At 44.0% G+C, this 20,426-nt stretch overlaps 2 protein-coding genes and 1 long non-coding RNA gene across 10 annotated transcripts in view; 1 reads left to right on the forward strand and 2 right to left on the reverse strand.

The window, feature by feature from the left end:
- FBXO47 (F-box protein 47) overlaps positions 1-3,540 on the forward strand; it is a 31,589-nt gene extending 28,049 nt beyond the window's left edge. For 6 of the 7 annotated variants that reach the window (XM_054669891.2, XM_054669890.2, XM_063798131.1 and 3 more), the window contains 2 exons: positions 982-1,141; positions 2,423-3,540. In XM_054669891.2, the coding sequence (XP_054525866.1) occupies positions 982-1,141; positions 2,423-2,538 (276 nt within the window). In that variant the 3' untranslated portion in view covers positions 2,539-3,540. 7 annotated transcript variants of the gene reach the window in all.
- Positions 3,541-10,331: 6,791 nt separating this feature from the next.
- On the reverse strand, positions 10,332-13,467 carry LOC104002845 (uncharacterized). Its single transcript, XR_675264.5, has 2 exons — positions 12,482-13,467; positions 10,332-11,955 (listed from the first exon to the last, which is right to left on the reverse strand). It is a non-coding gene; the product is annotated as an uncharacterized LOC104002845 (long non-coding RNA).
- Positions 13,468-16,595: 3,128 nt separating this feature from the next.
- The window catches only part of LASP1 (LIM and SH3 protein 1), a 55,417-nt gene continuing 51,586 nt past the window's right edge, over positions 16,596-20,426 (reverse strand). For both annotated transcript variants that reach the window (XM_016930795.4, XM_016930796.3), the window contains exon 7: positions 16,596-19,774. In XM_016930795.4, the coding sequence (XP_016786284.1) occupies positions 19,601-19,774 (174 nt within the window). In that variant the 3' untranslated portion in view covers positions 16,596-19,600. The remainder of the gene's footprint in view (positions 19,775-20,426) is intronic.

The raw sequence follows: 20,426 nt of genomic DNA on the forward strand, positions 1-20,426 counted from the left end.
CTACTATACAGTTTATTTTAATAATATGCATTATTTATTTGGCTATGTGAGTTAAATTGGCAATTAAGGATGTTAGTAAAGAAACCTTTTACTTTTCAGTCAGTTTTAGCTAGGAACATGTAATCTTTAAATATTTATCTTTTCAATAATGAAGAAACAAATATTCCCTAAAATTCTCAAGATGGAAAGTCGACAATACCATAGAATTCTCTTGCTTATTGAAATTGCCCATTTGTCTATCACCCTCATTGGACTTCTTGAAAATAGAGCCATGTCTTTATGGTTTGTCATTGTATCTTCAGCTCCTAGCAGGTGCTCCATAAATGTTTATTGAATGAGTAAATGAGCAGAATTTTTTTTCTATGTTCAGTAACTGTTTTCAATACATATATATATATATTTTTTTTTTTTTTTTTTTTTGGAGATGGAGTCTGGCTCTGTCCCCCAGGCTGGAGTGCAGTGGTATGATCTCCGCTCACTGCATCCTCCGCCTCCTGAGTTCAAGTGATTCTCCTGCCTCAGCCTCCTGAGTAGGTGGGATTATAGGCGCTCGCCACCATGTCTGGCTAATTTTTGTATTTTAGTAGAGACAGGGTTTCACCATTTTGGCCAGGCTGGTCTCGAACTCCTGACCTCAGGTGATCTGCCCACCTTGGCCTCCCAAAGTGCCGGGATTACAGGCATGAGCCACCGTGCCTGGCCTGTTTTCAATATTAGTTATTTCATTAGTAAATATTCTTCTATGATAATCTTAAATTAGGCTTGTATTTACTTCATACTTTTTTCCCATTAAAATTGTACCATTTGAAAGCAAAATAGTATTAGATACAAGAGCATTTCCCATGTATAGACTCAGTATGGTGTCAGGTATCATAAATTATGTAAAATCACAAACTATAATTATTCATCATTGTTCACCATTTTCAAATTCTATAGCTTTCTTCACATGAAGGTTTACAGTGCTTTATATGTCTAAATCAGGTGTGTGAGAAAGAACTGTACTGCATGGATTGGACAGTTAAAATGATGCAAAAAGTCTGCAAAGTCTTTAGCACTCCAGTAGAAAGAAAGAACTTCCTGCAGAATGTGGCAAATGCATTTGCATGTGTTATAATGGAAATGCTGCAATCAATTATGTCTGGTGAGTAGGAATGTACCTGGTGCACAGGTGTGCGTAAAAATGCGCTCTAGTCTCCACCTAAAACAGAGATATTTTTCTCTAACAGTCCAAGAATAGAAAAAAAAAAAAAGCTATTTCTATGTTGACTTTAAAAAATAAAAGCTAACAATAAGTAGAGGAAGCGGACTTTTGTTTGTTTTTCCTTGCAATATATTTAGTTCCTGGCTTTCATCACTTTAAAAATCTGGTATTGGTTTTAATGGAGAATATAAAGTTGAAGAGTCTGCTTTGAAAGGAACCACTTTCAATTTTGCACAGCAAAAAAATTTAACTTGCTCACTTACCAACTGTCACTAGTATAAAAATATATTTGTAAATATTATTTTACAGCTTTATTAAGTAACCAACATGATAATTAACCCTATTTTACAGATGAGAAAACTAAGGCTTAGAGAAGTTACCTGACTTACCAAGGTCTCAGAGTTAGAAGCAATAAAGCATGGATGAGCATCCTTTTCTTCTGACTTCTAATCTACTTTTCTTATATAATTCCATGATTTCAGTAGTTAACTTGACTTAGTAAAGTCACTAACAAAAAGTCTTCTGTTTAAATATTACTAGGGAAGGCCGGGCGCGGTGGCTCATGCCTGTAATCCCAGCACTTTGGGAGGCCGAGGCGGGTGGATCACAAGGTCAGGAGGTCGAGACCATCCTGGCTAACACGATGAAACCCCGTCTCTACTAAAAATACAAAAAAATTAGCTGGGCGTGGCGGCAGGCGCCTGTAGTCCCAGCTACTCGGGAGGCTGAGGCAGGAGAATCGCTTGAACCCAGGAGGCGGAGCTTGCAGTGAGCCAAGATTGTGCCACTGCACTCCAGCCTGGGCGACACAGGGAGACGCTGTCTCAAAAAATAATAATAAATAAATAAATATTACTAGGGAAAATTAGAACATCTTATGTTTCAAATAAATTATATACGTATAAGGCGGGTGGATCACCTGAGGTCAGGAGTTTGAAACCAGCCTGGCCAACATGGAGAGACCTCGTCTCTACTAAAAATACAAAAATTAGCCAGGTGTGGTGGTGCATGCCTGTAATCCCAGCTACTCGGGAGGCTGAGGCAGGAGAATTGCTTGAACCCAGGAGGCAGAGGTTGCAGTGAGCCGAGATGGCACCGCTGCATTCCAGCCTAAGCAACAGGGGGAGACTGTGTCTCAAAAATTAAATTAATTAATAAAATAAATTATATACTTAACATTTTAACTGTCATTTTCTTTTCCCCACTATGTATGGCATATAGGAGACCGTGATGAAGATGACAGAAGCTTTTTGAATTTGTTCCATCTTGTACATGCTCAGGCTAACTTCCATAAGGAGGTCCTGTATTTGACCATGAATACTCCTTTGTCTACCTAAATCCTCAGAAAGCCTTGCCTTTAGAGAACGTCACTGAACGAGTGATTAGAGGAGTGCTACTTTTTCACTCAAAAAATAGCATCCATGGGACTTTTTATCATCTAAGTAACCTAAGAATTCAAAAGCTGGATAGAATTTTAGAAGCAACTACATACATCATTATTAATATAAAAATAACAGGCAGACTCAAGAATGTACCGAGATTTCTCTGGAAAACAAGCTCTGCCTCTCCAGGTTTTAGTCAACCTAACACCAAACCAAAATAGAATGTTAGCTGTTCAAGAATCTGGGACCAGCCAACCTGTATGTATGCATTTTTGAAGCAAGAGAAAATTCCATTTTATAGTTAGACCCAAATTCACTAAATAGTGTGTGTATGTTCACTTTGTTTAAGTTGTATAGACATAGCCCAGAATGTTTTGTGAAGATTTGCAATATGGTGTTTTGGAATGTGTAGAATACAAATCATAGTTTTTACTACCTTCTTGGCATATGCTTACAAAGAACATTATATTTTGTTCATGTTTTACATGAACTAATGGATAAAAAACAAAGTATACATATATGTCTATATATATATATAGACACACACACACAGAGACATATATTTCCTTCTTTAAGATAATCATACAAAAGGTCTATACATACAGGAAGGTATATATTGTCTCAATGCAATCAAATCATCTTTTACTGGGGATTCAAATAAAATGTAGCAAATAAGAGAAAAATAAAATGAAAGAAAATAGCTATTCTGCTGCCAGAATAATCTTTACAAATAGTTTTTACTTCTTCCTAAAGCTTTTCTCCCTATCTTAAAAAGTGAGATTTGTCTGGGCACAGTGGCTCACACCTGTAATCCCAGCAATTTTGGAGGCTGAGGCAGGAGGATCCCTTGAGTCCAGGAGTTGGAGGCTGCAGTGAGTTATGATTGTACCATTGCACTCCAGCCTGGTGACAGAGTGAGACCCTGTTTCTAAACAAAACAAAACAAAACAAAATAAACAAGATTTGACAAAGGAAACTAAACGTATGGGTGGTTTACAGCAGCCCATGAGAGGGTGGGGTTCGGTTCTCTTCCCTCAAGTATATAGATTCCAAGAAGCTGCAGGACTGTTTCAGCCTGACTAGCATCTGCCACTACTGCTTTTGCTTTTACTATTAAAGTAGATAATAATAGTACTTGACAGGGCTGAAATAATGCTGGAGTCCTCCTGGATCTCCCATCCCATTTTTTTCTCCTTGGTTGAGCACTTTACTTCTGAAGACACATTGCTTCCACCTGGACTTCTCAGAGGCTGGCCTTCTTTACCCAAGCTCTTGATTTAACTCACCTTTGGAGCTGATGAAGGAAAGAAACACTAGAAGATATGGAAAGTATCTGCAGAAGTAGGGGGTAAATTGTGGGAAATTCTCAAATGTTTGGTAAGAGGGACTCAGTGAGAGATGAATAGGACTGAGGAAGAGTGAAAATTGTGGAGAAAATACAAATTGTGAAAACAGGATTTTATTGTACTTCAGTAGTAAAGGCACTTACCTTCATTTCTGGAAGGTGAGAAGTTTAACTGTCTTTCTTAGATGGATTTTCCAACTGTAATTCCATTAGTGGCAGGAATTTTTTTCTCCAGTTTTTCATTAGCATATTTATGCAAAAACAAAGTTCTTGCTTTTATCCTGGTTTCATTTTCTTCTTCTCAATGTAAGAATTCACCCTCAGTTGAATTATAAATGGAATTGAATTATAAAGATTAAAAGTTGGCAGATACCAGAGTATAAAATAATACCTTAGTTTTTTCATTTTCCCCTCTCTTTTTTCCTATACATGCTTGCAAAGCATAAATCTATCAAAACATTGATTATTCCAAGTTAAGAATATACCTCTTCAACTATCTGTGAGGGAAAGAAAAAATAAGGAAAAAAAAGTAAAATATTTAAATATAAATAGTGAATTTTTTTTTTTTTTTGAGATGGAGTCTCACTCTGTTGCCCAGGCTGGAGTGCAGTGGTGTGATCTTGGCTCACTGCAACTTCTGCCTCTCTGCTTCATGCGATTCTCCTGCCTCAGCCTCCCCAGTAGCTGGGACTACAGGTGTGTGCCACCACACCTGGTTAATTTTTTTGTATCATTAGCAGAGACAGGGTTTTGCCATGTTGGCCAGGCTGGTCTCAAACTCCTGACCTCAGGTTATCCACCTGCCTCAGCCTCCCAAAGTGCTAGGATTACAGGTGTAAGTCACCATGCCCAGCAATAGTGACTATTTTTAATATTTTACTAAATGGATTCTAGATTTCATTTCCTTAGAGAAAGAAATTTGGCATTGTAAAGTTTCCTTGAATTCCTTGAATTATCCGTCTCCACAGCAATTATTTTTAGCAAGTTTACAAAAGAAGCATGTAAAACATATTTGGTCTGGGTTTTGAATCTTCTTTATTCACTTGAACTGACATGACTGCTGCTGTAATTAAAAAAAAAAACCTCACATTATTTATTTCATTATTCTCAATAATTGTGAGATTATTATATCATCTTACCAAAAATTTGGAACATAAAAAGTTTGATTCATTCTTTGGGTGCAGGAAATAAACTGTGTCATTCTGCCACCAATAAAAAGCAAGCTGACAAATTGTCCATTCAATTGTTAAAACATACAAATAACATTTATGACCAAATTTGGAGTTTTTTCAATTCAGTGGTCCATTCTTTTTTGCCGAATACCTTTGTCATGAAGAATAAAGTGTAATGTCAAATTTTAAAGGGGAAATTAACTTTTAAAAGCATATATTGTTATTACCATTATTATCAATGTTTAAGTGATGGTATAGGCAGTCATTGTCACAAAAAAAAAGCATTTGGAAAATGAATAGTTTAAAAACATTAGGAGACTGTCAATTTCTCACTAACTCTGGAACAGTCATAACAACATAACTATGTAAAGTACTAACAAGTCAGATAATTTAGCCTGTACTGTTTTTTAAAGTAGAAGATTGGCTGCTGGGCGCGGTGACTCACGCCTGTAATCCTAGCACTTTGGGAGGCCGAGGCGGCAGATCACAAGGTCAGGAGTTCGAGACAAGCCTGGCCAAGAGACCAGCCTGGCCAACGTGGTGAAACCCTGTCTCTACTAAAAATACAAAAATTAGCCCGGCATGGTGGCGGGCGCCTGTAATCCCAGCTAGTTGGGAGGCTGAGGCGGGAGAATTGCTTGAACCCAGGAGGCGGAGGTTACAGTGAGCTGAGATCACGCCATTGCACTCCAGCCTGGGCGACAGAGCAAGACTCCGACTCAAAAAAAAAAAAAAGATTGGCCTAAATTAGCAGACCTGGGGGCCCAGCTCCTTTTTCGTTTTTGTAATGATTTCCTCAGCCTCCTTTGACTTTGATTTGTAGAATGATTTTTTACTCCCTGTAGAAGGCAAGTTCAATAACACATTATTATCTTTATCTTTATGTCTACACACACCATGCACCATAATAGTACTAACAAACTAATGATGCTATCTTCCTTAAAAACTAATTGAAAATGTACAACTTGTGATAAGCTCTCTGTATCTTGTGAAACTATGAAACTTTAACACTTTTATGGAGGACTCCTTCTCATGCCAATTATGAGATACCCAACAGAAGGTGCAGCTGGAAATATCATCTTATGTCAATGAATAACAAACACTAACCTCTTTGTGATTATTACTAAAAGGTTAACCTCCTTATGCAAATAGTACTCAATTGTATGATTACAGATTTTTATGTCAATAAATATTGTGAAGGGTAAAAATAAGGCTATTACAAAAGCCTCTTTGGTTATTGGATATCTTACTAACAATGTGACTTCTGTAGCACTTCCACTAGCAGGTAACTGTGAAACCTGTAAGAAATCAGGATATGGACATATGCTCCTTGGTTTTTGAGGCATTGCTAAGCTAGGAAAGGTGACCTGAAAGATAGCTGCATTGAACAGTCTTCTCCAGGTTAAAAAAGAAAAAAAATTCCAAAGGACTAAGATTGCATTCTTTTCATCAAGAAAACAAATATATTGCATTTAAGGGCAAGATTGAAGAAAAAAAGAAGAAAAATATAACTCCAGAAAATTCCTCAAATAACTAGAGACTGAAAAAAGAACCCCACAAACCGCAACAATTTGGCCTTTGAAAGACTCTTAAATTAAAATAATAATAGTAATACTTGTAGACATTCTGAGATCACTGCTTTCTTAAAGGTGCGTATAACGAAAATATGCATTGCTATTTCAGAAGTATTCTTTTTATGGTAAATTTTCTTTGATACTAAATATTTGATATTTGCTAAATTTTGTTTATTTACTATATAATAAAATTATGTTAAAATTGAAAACATTCCATCTTGTTCAGAGTTTGTCATTATGCAAGTAATTGAGCTTTTTGTGGGGGAACTTACCTTCATTTAAGTTGTTAATTATAGCTCTACCATGATCAAAAAAATGAAATGTCTTAATATAAATTAATATTGTAATTAGCTGTATATTTATGTATGTGTATACTTACACTTAATATTAACATATAAAATTAAATAATTTCATTTACTAGCAATAATTCATAAACAATAATCTATAGAACAGTATTCTGCACTGTTCTGCTATTTAATTCAGTGATTAAATCCATAAGCAATGAATATTCCAATTGCTGCTAAACTAGAAATGCTACAATTATCATAGCTTAATATCAGTTTCAAAAAATAAAATATGTAATTAAATATTGTGGATTACCTACAATTTCCCATGACTATAAGATCTTACAGTGTTTTTTTGAGACAGAGTCTGTCACCCATGCTGGAGTACAGTGGTGCGATCTTGTCGTACTGAAACCTCTGCCTCCCAGGTTTAAGCGATTCTCCTGCCTCAGCCTCCTGAGTAGCTGGGACCACAGGCACACACCACCACGCCTGGCTAATTTTTGTATTTTTAGTAGAGCTGGGGTTTCACTTTGTTGGAAAGGCCGGTCTCAAACTCCTGACTTCAGGTGATCTGCCCCACCTCGGCCACCCAAAGTGCTGAGATTACAGGCGTGAAGCACAGTGCCTGGCCTCTTACGGTGTTTGTTTTTTGTTTTGTTTGTTTTTTTGAGACATAGTCTTGCTCTGCCGCCTGGCTGGAGTGCAATGGTGCAATCTCGGCTTACTGCAACCTCTGCCTCCTGGGTTTGAGCAATTCTTCTGCCTCAGCCTCCTGAGCAGCTGAGATTTACAGGCACGTGCCACCATGCCCAGGTTTTTTTTTTTTTTTTTTTCTATATTTTTAGTATAGACGGGGTTTCACCATGTTGGCCAGGCTGGTCTCGAACTCCTGACCTCGTGATCTGCCCAGCTCAGCCTCCCAAAGTGCTGGGATTACAGGCATGAGCCACTGCTCCCAGCCTGTGTTTTGTGTTTTGTTTTGTTTTGTTTTGTTAAGACCGAATCTGTCTCTGTTGCCCAGGCTGGAGTGCAGTGGCGCAATCTCGGCCCACTACAACCTCCACCTTCCGGGTTCAAGTGATGCTCCTGCCTCAGCCTCCTGAGTAGCTGGGATTACAGGCATGTGCCGCCTTGCCCAGCTAATTTTGTATTTTCAGTAGAGATGGGGTTTCACCATGTTGGCCAGTCTGGTCTCCAACTCCTGACCTCAAGTGACCTACCTGCTTCGGCCTTCCAAAGTGCTGGGATTACAGACGTGAGCCACCACCACACCTGGCAGTCTCACAGTTTAAATTTTAAGTACAAAGATGTTCTTAAACATTTCTAATGTATCTGCCTTGGTGTATTTGATTTTATAACGGAAGTTGTGTCAATGGCTTTTTCTGTTCCCCTCTTAATATATGACTTTGGTTTTATTTTTGTTTAAAATAGATGGGCACAAAACTGACTTAGAAGAGGCCACTCTAGGCTTTGAAAATATCTATAGTTTGATAAAGCCAAAGCATGTAATTTACAAAGACAATTTTCCACTTCAGTTGTGCTTCGATGCCTTACTAAGGAAAAGTCCCATTATTTTTGAGTAATTTAAAATCAAAATGATATTTTGGCCAGGCACGGTGGCTCACACCTGTAATCCCAGCACTTTGGGAGGCTGAGGCAGGCAGATAGCCTGAGGTCAGGAGTTCCAAACCAACCTGGCCAACATGATGAAAACCTGTCTCTACTTTAAAAAATACAAAAATTAGCCAGGCATGGGGATGCACGCCTGTGCTCCCAGCCACTCAGAAGGCTGAGGCAGGAGAATCGCTTGAACCCAGGAGGCGGAGGTTGCAGTGAGCCAAGATCATGCCATTGCACTCCAGCCTGGGTGACAAGAGTGAAACTCTGTCTCAAAAACCAAAAAATAAAATAAATAAAATACATCATTCTTCCCCACAAACCCCGTTTTCATCAAGAAAGCAGGTATTGTGTAATGATTCTTAGCATTGTCACTTGATTTTTTCTAAGTAATTTATAATTATTCAGAGTGGTTTTTATCTCATTGACATTTTATTGGACAAAATTACCCTATGACACAAATTTATAAAATTTATACAAAATCTTATATTACAGAAGTAACTTTTTGCAGTGTTTTATTATGTTTTGGGATGCCAAAATACAAATAGTTTAAATGTAAAAGTTAAACAACTATCAAAATAACACAGTAAAACCCTGTTATAAGCTAGCATATTGTTGCATAAATATAAGCACAAAGTCATACATTTTTTCCAAAATGTATTGATTTATTTTTTTTAAATCATATTTTACAAGTAACTGAAGAGATGGGTAATCCTCTCTCCTTACATTGTACCCAATACCAGTGGTATATATCACCAGTGGTATATATCACCAGTGTATGAGTGAAATCTGCTGATTTTTTTTCACTGAATTGATTAGTTGTTTCAACTTTGTATGAATACAGACTGAGAAGCCTTGATGTCACAAAAGACCAGAGCAAGCTTGGTTAGACTATACTTTAAAGATCTATACCATCATAACTAACTCTAATTTGGACCCCTCCAAAATACTGGCGCATGCCTGAATTACCTAGGTAAGGATGTAGAGCTGCTGTCTTGGCTTGAAGACGGAAATTATAGTTCGAAACACTAAGATATACCAGAGTTAGAAGAATGTTTTAGTGGAAAATGTCACATCAAGGACTCCACTGAAGATCATTTCTAAATATATCCAGGTTCACAGCCATGCTTCTTGCATCCATGAATGTCAGATTACCTATCTTTTTGCTACATACCACGATGCAGTATCATACTTGTTAATATTCCTTAAACAGTTTAGGCAAATTATCACAGACATAATATATATTTGGAGTAAATAAATATGGCCATTTTCTCATCAAAATCTGGCTGTTGGTGAAAAAAAAAAGAGTTTTGCAGTTAAATTTTTGTTATAAAATGTCATGTTGGGGAGAATATTCAGAAAAGGGGGACTACCAGTGAACTATTAAGAGTTCGTTCCATGGGAATTCTGTTCTCGATGTAGTTTCCAAAGAGATAATGCGACCTTGGCCTAACACTTTCATTTGACAGAATAAACAGAAGACCTAAAGTTTATGTATTTATTTATTTTTATTTTATTTTTTATTTTTGTGGAGACGGGGGTCTCGCTATATTGCCTGGGCTGGTCTGGAATTCTTGGCCTCAAGCTATCCTCCTGCTTCTACTTCCCTAAATGCTGGGATTATAGGCATGCACCATAGCACCTGGCCTAGCCCTAAAGTTTAAATGACTTATGAAAGGTCATATAATTTGTTGCCAAAACAAAGCTTCCAGAATAGTGTTTTTTCTTGTCCATAATTTTTATGTTTTTATTATTATTTTTTTTGAGATGGGGTCTTGCTGTGTCACCTAGGCTGGAGTGCAGAGGTGTGATCTCGGCTCACTGCAACCTCCGCCTCCCAGGTTCAAGCGATTCTCCTGCCTCAGCCTCCTGAGTAGCTGGGATTACAGGCACCTGCCACCACACCAGCTAATTTTTGTATTTTTAGTAGAGACAGGGTTTCACCACGTTGGTCAGACTGTTCTCAAACTCCCGACCTCAAGTGATCCTCCTGCCTCAGCCTCCCAAAGTGCTGGGATTCCAGGCGTGAGCCACTGTGCCTGGCCTTGTCCATAATTTTTAAACACAACTTTTCCATTTCAATTGTGACATATAATGCCTCAATTTTTGTTTTAAAACATGGAAATTGGACACAATGTTATTACTAAAAACTAATCTTTCTCCTTGTTTATTTATTTATTTATTTTATTTTATTTGAGACGGAGTCTCGCTATGTCTCCCAGGCTGGAGTGCAGTGACATGATGTTGGCTCACTACAACCTCTGCCTCCCGGGTTCAAGCAATTCTTCGGCCTCAGCCTCCCGGGTAGCTGGGACTACAGGCGCGCACTACTGTGCCTGACTAATTTTTGTATTTTTAGTAGAGATGGGGTTTCACCGTGTTGGCCAGGCTGGTCTCCAACTCCTGACCTCAGGTGATCCATCCGCCTCAGCCTCCCAGAGTGCTGGGATTACAGGCATGAGCCACCACTCCTGACTCTCCTTGTTTACTTTTAAGCAAGAAAGGAAAATTAAATGTAGAACAATTATTATAGACTTGTAAAAGGAATAAACATCCCAGATTTGCAGGCCAATTCTACTCTGAATCCCAAAATATATAGTTTCTTCAACTCTAATGGGTCAGAGAACTATGTGGAAAGTTTTTTCCAGAAAAGATCTTTGATTAAAACACACACACACACACACACACACACACACACTCATTTTGGGGTAAGAGATTTTTCCTAAATAAGTATAGCCATCTTGTTTCTATCATTTATAATTCAATCAGGTGCAAAGAGAGGACTATATAACCATTTCTCCCTTTAAATGAGAAACTGGGATACAAGTGGTTTGAGGTCGGGAAGAAATGATACATTTTAAAAACTCAAATGACAAGTTCTTCCTGGCTGGAGAGTAAGACAAGAGAAACCACAAAACCCCAGACTGTGCAATCTGTAAAGACAGTGATAAAGTGACTACTTCATAGATGAAGATGGACAACTTGAACTTCCCCTTGAGTTTCACAAGGGAGTCCTGTGTGTGAGAAGGAAGGAACATATTTGAGTGTAATGTGCAGTTGCATTTAGATCTAAGGAAACTTAAAATGAATTTAAGTTTCCTTAATTCAAAATGAATTTTTGAGCAGTTCTCCACGGTAACTTTAATAAGTCTCCATTTCAACTTTCTGTTCTCAATCCCATCTACAGCTCAAACATATGCAGTATCTGCCAGCCCTGTCCATGAATTCCTGATGTCCCAGCCAAGTGCCTCTCAGCTCAAAAAGCCCCTTGCTTGCCAGGGGTCAGCCATGTCTGGAAGGCTCTGAAAGAGGTCTGCTGGGCAGCAGGACTGCTTCTGTGGATGAGAGGCCTCTTGTTGGACTGGAGAGACCAGGAGCTGTAAGAAACCCAGAAATAAAAAGTCTCAGATGGGGACAACTGCAAAGTACCAGGAGTTCCTCCCTCCTCTCCACCATATCCCACAATTGGACATCTCCCCGAAAACCCCACCCCAAGTAAAATTTATTTGCCGTCTCACCCTCAAATAAGAATGAGTCAATAATTAAGTAATGCAATTATACAAGCATAGTTGTAAACAACTATATTGCAAGTATGCTGACATGCAAAGATGTGTTTTACCTTTAATTACCGGAAGAAAATAGACAACTTGAGTTTGAGCACCTAACTTGAAGAAGAAATTAGGAAATAATAGTCCCTCCCCACCACATCCATCATTCCCAACCCGTTCTGCCCAAAAATCGTTTACATTGTGGATTTTATTTGTAATTTTTAAAGTCTTATTTTAAATTAGGTCCCAAAGAAAGAAGCTGGCATTTCTTATTCTTTTCAGAGTGGTCTAAGAAAAAAAATAGGAAAGCAAACTCTTTCTTTTTTTCTTTTCTTTTTTTTTTTTGAATCAATACCCGAGATAACAGCAGAAGCAAAAATCCACCGGTGCGTCAGCAAGCAGGGCACTCGGCCATTCAGCTCCATCCTTCCTTCTGAGCTGTTCTCCAGCAGGCTCCGGCCGCAGCTCCAGGCCACTAGAGCAGATAGATAATGTAGGACAGAATGACCAGGCCTATGATGGCAAAGAACATCAGGATGAAAATATCCAGCATTGTGGATTCCTAGGCCGACCAAGCCCCTGGATTCTGGTGAACCGTGAGCTGTGAGCACGGAGGTTGCAGTCGGTGGAGAGAAATGGCTCCCCTTCCCTCCACAGCTCAGCCCTGGTTCTTTCCCCTCCCCCTCCCGGGGGCCTGAGACTGAAGGATGCTGCAGCTCCACCAGCAGCTTCCTGCCCCCCCACCAACCACAGCCAACCAATCACAAAGCCTGGGGGTGGATAGCCAAGGAGCTGCCAGATTTAGACCCACAGAACCGCAGAATCAAAGGGGCTCAATTTCTCCCCAGGAACCCAATCCCACCCCTTTGTATCTAAATGGAGCCTGCATGCTCTGGATGTAGGAGGAGATAGGATCCTACCCAGCTCCCCCAAGAGGGAATCCTCCTGACTGCCTTCTTCGCGTTTCCTCTCACACACCTCGGGCAGATTATCTCAGAAAAATCATGGTTGGGTATTGGGTGGGCCATTGGCAACTTCTAAAGGTCACATTATGGGGAGACACAGACAAAAGTTTCGTGTGGATCTCAGTGGGCTTCCCTGAGGGATGAAGCTAACATTTATACATTTCCTACACCGGGCCAGATATCGTACATGTGGTGCAATTTCAACCTCCCTGTGAGTCTTTCATAGATGGGGCTCAGAGATGGTCAGAAACTTACCCTAATGGTTCATAGCTTAGATGTGTCAGAGACCAGCCGGGCACAGTGGCTCACGCCTATAATCCCAGCACTTTGGGAGGCCGAGGCAGGTGGATCACAAGGTCAGGAGTTCAAGACCAGCCTGGCCAAGATGGTGAAACCCTGTCTCTACTAAAAATACAAAAGTTAGCCAGGCTTGGTGGTGCATGCCTGTAATCCCAGCTACTTGGGAGGCTGAGGCAGAGAATTGCTTGAACCCGGGAGGCAGAGCTGAGATCGCACCACTGCACCCCAGCCTGGGCTACAGAGCAAGACTCCGTCTCAAAAAAAAAAAAAAAAAAAAAAAAAATTAGCCGGGCGTGGTGGCAGGTGCCTGTTATCCCAGCTATTCAAGAGGCTGAGGCTAAAGAATTGCTTGAACCCGGCAGGCGGAGGTTGCAGTGAGCTGAGACCGTGCCATTGCACTCCAGCCTGGGTGACAGAGCGAGACTCCGTCTCAAAAATAAATAAATTAATACATAAAATAAAAAGTAAAAGGCTGGGTGTGGTGGCTCATGCCTGTAATCCCAACACTTTGGGAGGCTGAGGTGGGTGAATCACCTGAGGTCAGGAGTTCAAGACCAGCCTGACCAACATGGAGAAACTCCAGCTCTACTAAAAATACAAAATTAGCTGGGCGTGGTGGCACATGCCTGTAATCCCAGCTACTCGGTAGGCTGAGGCAGGAGAATTGCTTGAACCTGGGAGGTGGAGGTTTCAGTGAGCTGAGATTGTGCCATTGCACTCCAGCCTGGGCAACAAGAGTGAAACTCCGTCTCAAAATAAATAAATAATTAATTAAAAATGTCAGAGACCAGGATTCAAAACTAGGCATGCTGACACCAAAGTCCATATTCTTCCTCTTGCCCCACACTGCTCCCCCTGTTGGTCCGGAAGGCCCCTACACCCCACGTGCACTGCTCAGCTTGCAGTGGACTGCTTTCACATCGATCCACCTACAGGACGAGCACCAGAGACCCCTCCTCCACCCACTCCTTCGCCTCTTTGCAGTCATTACCCACTGTTTTGTTTTCCTTCTTTCTTTTTTTGTAGAGACGAGGTCTTGCCATTTTGCCCAGGCTGGTCTCAAACTCCTGGACTCAAGCGATCCTCCCACCTCAGTCTCCCAAAGTGCTGGGATTGCAGGTGTGAACCACCGCACCCGGCCTAGTTTTGTTTTCTTTGGTATCCTCTTCCAAAAGCTCAGCATAGTGTTGTACACAGAGAGGACACTGAAGAATTCCCCAGGGGTATCCCTGAAATTTAACAAGTGGTTTCTTCTGAGGGGGAAAAGATAATTATTTTATTCTTTTTATTTATTTATTTATATATTTATTTATTCTTAGACGGAGTCTTGCTCTGTCACCCAGGCTGGAGTGCAGTGGCACGATCTCAGCTCAGTGCAAGCTCCGCCTCCAGGGTTCACGCCATTCTCCTGCCTCAGCCTCCCGAGTAGCTGGGACTACAGGCACCCGCCACCGCGCCCGGCTTATTTTTTGTATTTTTAGTAGAGACGGGGTTTCACTGTGTTAGCCAGGATTTTTGTGCCTTTTTATAAGCCTCAATTATTTTCTATTAAATTAAAACATTCCCTAGGACGTCTCTGAGGCCTAGTCTCCTTGGCCCCCACCCCAAATAGTATTTTTTTTTTAAAGGCCTGGGGTTAAGATATATTGGTAACCCCCTCCTAATGCAAGACCTCAGGAACTTAGGCCACTGCCAGAAGGAAATCCAGAAACTCCTCCCATTGGCCCATTTCCAGGAGGCAGAGCTTTCTGTGAGCAGGGAGTGGAGACTTGGCAGCAATGTCCCCCAAAGCACTGTTCCATCAAATAGATCTGAAGGTGAATGAAGCCTCCCGGGGAGTGGGGCAGGCCGACATGAGGCAAGCTTTGCCAACTAATTCCCTTCTATTGGGAAAGTATTGGGCTGCCTGCACCCCTGGAGGGGAGCAGGTGTCAGTGCTGTCTCTAATTATACCACCCAGGGCCGCCTCGGATGCTCCCCACACTGCCCCAGCTCGGCTGACTCTGGCCAGGTCATTCTCCAGATTACAAATGCTCAGCTCAGGAGAGCCCTCCTCCTCTCCACCCTGCTGTGATTCTGAGGCTGGAGAATGCCTTAGTTCTGAGCCCCAAGAGAGAAATGCCCCTCAAGCAGCTGGATCTGAGGCTGATTGGCAGCACTGAGCAGGGCCAGATTCCCCTCTCTACCACTGTCCTCTTCCCAAGCCCAGTGAGCAAGAGGGGAGGCCGCCTGGCCTTCTGGCCAGTCACAGACCCTGGGCACCTGGAGCAAAACATGGAGCCCAGGAGACACACATCTAAGAGCTGCCACAGACACAGGCACGCGGCCTGCCATGGCCAGGTGGCACAGCACCAGACTGTGAGCATCACATGGGGGTCTCAGGCCCCACTCTGCCACTAGCTGTGACTGCCACCAATCTGCTTTGCCTTTCTGGGTTTCAGTGAGCCCCTCTATAAGTAGTTACTTCTCTCACAGGGTTGTGAGGAAGAAGGAAGAAAGCGGATGTGTATTAAAGATTACATTCAGAAGGCACTGTGAATAGTGCTTTGGGTTGCCAGGCCACCTTACAGACAGCTTTATCCAGGTCCTGTCCCACTGTGGAATGCCCTGTCATCTCGTTCCTCAAATGCGTGGAGCTCCTGCTCTCTGCCTGGCAGCGGCAGAGTGCTAGAACTGCTCCCCAGCCAAGCTCATTCATTAATTCAACAGCTCTGCACCGCTCCTGGGCAGGTACCCGGGATTTAGAGATGAATTAGACTCATCACCTGCCCCAAGGGCTCTGGCTAGTGGGGAGACAGATATGTCACTGAGGAAGTGACACAGTAATACGAGACGGAGCTCAGGGAAGCTTCCGGGAGCATCACCAAGTTGGGCAGAGAGGAATGAGCGGGTGGAAAGCCAGAAGTAGGTTGGTGGGGAGTTCTCAGCAAGGAGGAAGTAGGGGCCAAGGGCCTAACAGACAGCAGCAAACTCCCCCTTGGCATCCAGACAAGTCATTCTCTCCCCGAGGGGCAGCAGAGGTCCCAGGAGGGCCACAGGCCAGTGCCCCCAAGCAGACAGGACACACACACACACACACACACACACAGTGGCACCTTACAGCTAGACACACACACACACACAGCAGCACCTTACAGCTAGAGACACACACCCACACACAGACACACACAACAGCAGCTCAGAGCCAGAGAGGAAACCAAGTCCGCAGGTAAAAATTATACTTTTATTTGAGTCACCAAGAGAAAGATTCACTTGTGGTTCAAGTCAAATGTTCAGAATCATAACAGGCCAGAAAGGTTTGATCCCGAGCACAAGCCCACGAGGGAGGGGACCAAAACAGACCAAAATGAGACAACAACCCCATATAAAAAGATGAACTGGCGGCTTCACACACTCACACACATACACATACACACGGATGAAATGTTTGGACAGAGGCAAATTTCACGTGGTCATTTCTGTTTCTTTTTAAATACAGGTTTGTAGGGTGGTATTTTGTTTTTTCCAGCTATAAAAAAAGGCCCAAAAGTGCATGTGTGAGGGGGGAAAGGCAGAAATTAAGCAATAAAGTCATTTTCCCTGGAGGGACATGAGAGGGAGAAAACAGGAGGCAGTGCTGGGAGAACGCACTTTCCTCACCACTGGGCTTCTTGCTATTCTTAGTATTGGTCCACAAAAGTTATATTCACATTCTAGCTTTGATGCCTCTTTCCTGGGATTAAATGAGCTGAAAGACCTCTGTGAACTGTAGAGAAGACCAGGGGCTCAGCCCAGCCCAGCCCAGCCCCTCAGGGCTCTGTGCTCTTCTAGGGATGGATGGTTTTGGTAAAGAACAGACGCCCAGCAGCCCCCGGTCACTCAGCACCAGTGTGACAGTCCCTCCTCTCTCTGGGGGTGTGTAAGAAAACGGTCCCTATTTTTAGGACAGGAAGAGTAGAGGGAGGGCCTGCAGCAAGATTCCATGACTGGCTTGCCTTATCTGGGAAGGAGAATTAAGCTGAGTGAAAACAGGCTGCTTCTTGCTGCTCCTCCCTTCCACTCACCACTCTCCCAAACTCAGGTCCTCTAAGGGGATGTGTCCCTGACCTTTGGTCCCCAAATCCACATTGTGCTTTGAGATCAAGAGGAAACAGAATGCACCAGCGCCACCCAAGACTCCCAAGAGATTCTCTGCCTCCCCGAGCCCCCAAATCGCTCAATATAAGATATTCCACTTGCCTCCACCTAGGCTGGGGCCAGAAAGGAAAAGGGATGGGTCAGGCAGGGCCTCCCCACCCACAGTCTTTTCCTCAACCTCTAATTCGGGGCAAACATCCCCAAATCAATTAACAAGCAGTTGACAAAAACACCCATGATGACTGATTGTTGAACAGGCCAATACCTTCAGGTCCTGCCCCTCACCTGTGGGTACAAGTGTGCCAAGGGACAAGAGGCCAATGGCAGGGCCTGGTTGGGCTCAGGATGAAAATGGGATGGGGACTCCCAGAGGGTGGCAAGAAAACCAGAGATGAATCAAGTGAGGCCAGGGTTGTCACAGCCACCCATGAGCAGAGAGCAGGAACTGGATATAGCACCGTCTTTCCCTCCCCATCCCCGAGGCTGTGCTTCCAGTTTTGCAGCCCTGGGACCCTCTTTCTTGCTTCAAGGGAGCTTTATGTAAGTGAGGGGGAGGTCTAGGGGAAGAGCCCCAGAGGGAGACACCCACAGGGTGACACTTCTGCCACCCTATTCTGTAGCCCCAGACAGAGATGGGGAAACATATGCCTGGAGTGACAGAGCCTTCCTCCACCGCTTAGCCCCAGCAGGCTGCAGACCCTATGGCAGCCCCAACTCCACACCAACCTCTTACCTTCCACCCTGCACACTGCAAAGGGCAGATTGGTGGGCTTCCTCCACTCAGAGATGGGGGGAAGGAGGAACTTCATTCCAAAGAAAACCTAAGGAGCTTCTCTCCCCCAGGAGCCCTCCCCTCTCACTGTGGGTTCTGAGGAAACTCTCAGGGGAAGACAGCTCTTCATACCCTCACATAACCCCACCCACACACAGGCCCAGAGACACCTACAGACACACCCCCTGCCCCATCTCTCACACTCACACTCACACACTTGCGTGTCAGACACCTGCAGACATACATGCTCCTGCCTCCGCACACCAGGTCTTGGAGATTTAGTGGTCCCTGCTGACTTTGTGCAGCTCCAAGTCCACTTGGCATTGGGCTGGGGAGGGGAGGTCATGGAAGGCTCTGAGACATCTTCCCATGAGGAGCAGGGAGGAGCGGCCACCTAACCCAGATCCTGGGGGCTGAGGGAGGCTGAAGACCAAAAGGTCCTGAGGCACCCTTGCCCTATACTTCGGGACCATGGCTTCCAGCCTAGGAGGCAGGCGAGGGTCCCTGGAGACTGGGGGTGGGCGTGGGGAAAGGGGCTGCGGAAGAGAACTCCTTGTTCCCCTCCTTCCGGTAGCTGTCCCTAAAATTAAGAAAGGCAAGAACCTGACCCAAGCTGTGCTTCCTGGGGAGCTCTTTGCCCGCTGCCGGTCTGCGTGGGCAGGAGGGCAAAATCACAGTGTGCGAAGGAACGCGCGGGGAGGGGATGAATTCGCCCCACAGCAGGAACCCCATTCTCCTGTTGTTGCCCCTGAGGAGGGAGGTAGGGAGAGAGACCCCAGGTGGGCAGAGCCCCCTCTTTGAGAAAGAGAGGTAGAGCCCATCCCACTGGTCCCTACACAGCGGCAGAGTCCCCATCGCCATCCCAGGAACCAAGAAGTGGATCCCACTCTGGGGAATGTAGGGAGCCCCTGACCTGGGGTCCTGGCAGTCAGGCTCACCCCAGCCCTGGAATGTGTGGGTATGTGAGGAGCTGGGCAGGAAGATGTGAGGGGAGAGAACAGAGGGGCAGGTGAGGCCCACAGGCCAACAGGTCTCCCATTCCAGCCCTGCCCCACGGGCCTCGCCCTCCCCCAGAGAGGCCCATGCCCGTTCCATCCAGAGAGAAAACCAAGAAGTCGATCAAGGGGGAAGCCTGCCAGAGGAGGGAGCCCGCAGAAGTGGCAGAAGAAGGCTTCAGTTGGCAACAGAAGCTGGAAGAGGGGTAGGAATCACAAGCTGTCGCGGGTTTTAAAAAACAGAGACACTGAAGAATGGACGGGTCACGCCCAGGACGGATGCGATGCCGTGGAATGTGCTGAAGACAGATGGGGGCGCTGCGGGTTCAGATGGCCTCCACGTAGTTGGCCGGCAGCATCCCCGTGTCGCCGGTGCGCTCCACCGTCCCGTACATCCAGCCATCGTCGATCTGCTGCACGTTGACGATGGTGTCCCCATCCTGGAAGGAGACCTCGTCCTCGTCGGCGGCGCTGTAGTCATACACCGCGCGGTACCGCTTCTGTGGGGGAAGTGTGGTCAGCCTAGGGCCCTGCATGCCGGCTCACCTGGGTCTGAGCATTTTTTTCTAACTCTCCACGACCCTGGAGCAGAGCCTGGGGGAGCAGTGAACTCAGAAATGGAGCACCAGGCTCTGCTGCAAAGATTCTTAACCTCTGTGTCTTGCTTTCTGAGAGCAATCGATCTTTTACAACCTTTGGCAGCTACTAAGGGCCAGAGGCAGAGCAGGGACCGGGTCACATCAGCTCTGCCCCACCTCCCTGAACAGGACTGCAGTAAGGTCCACCAGCCATGATGACAGAGCAATGTCTAAAAATACGACATGCAGGCCAGGTGCAGTGGCTCACGCCTGTAATCCCAGCACTGTGGGAGGCCAAGGCAGGAGAACTGCTTGAGCCCAGAAGTTTGAAATCAGCCTGGGAAACATAGTAAGACCCCCCAACTCCCTCTTTTTTTTTTTTTTTTTTGAGATGGAGTCTTGCTTTGTCACCCAAGCTGGAGTGCAATGGTGTGATCTTGGCTCACTGCAACATCCGCCTCCCGGGTTCAAGCGATTCTCCTGCCTCAGCCTCCCAAGCAGCTGGGACTATAGGCGTGTACCACCATGCCCGGCTAATTTTTGTACTTTTTTGTAGAGACACGGTTTCACCATG

Source organism: Pan troglodytes, chromosome 19, assembly GCF_028858775.2.
Source record: "Pan troglodytes isolate AG18354 chromosome 19, NHGRI_mPanTro3-v2.0_pri, whole genome shotgun sequence".
NCBI lineage: Eukaryota > Metazoa > Chordata > Mammalia > Primates > Hominidae > Pan > Pan troglodytes.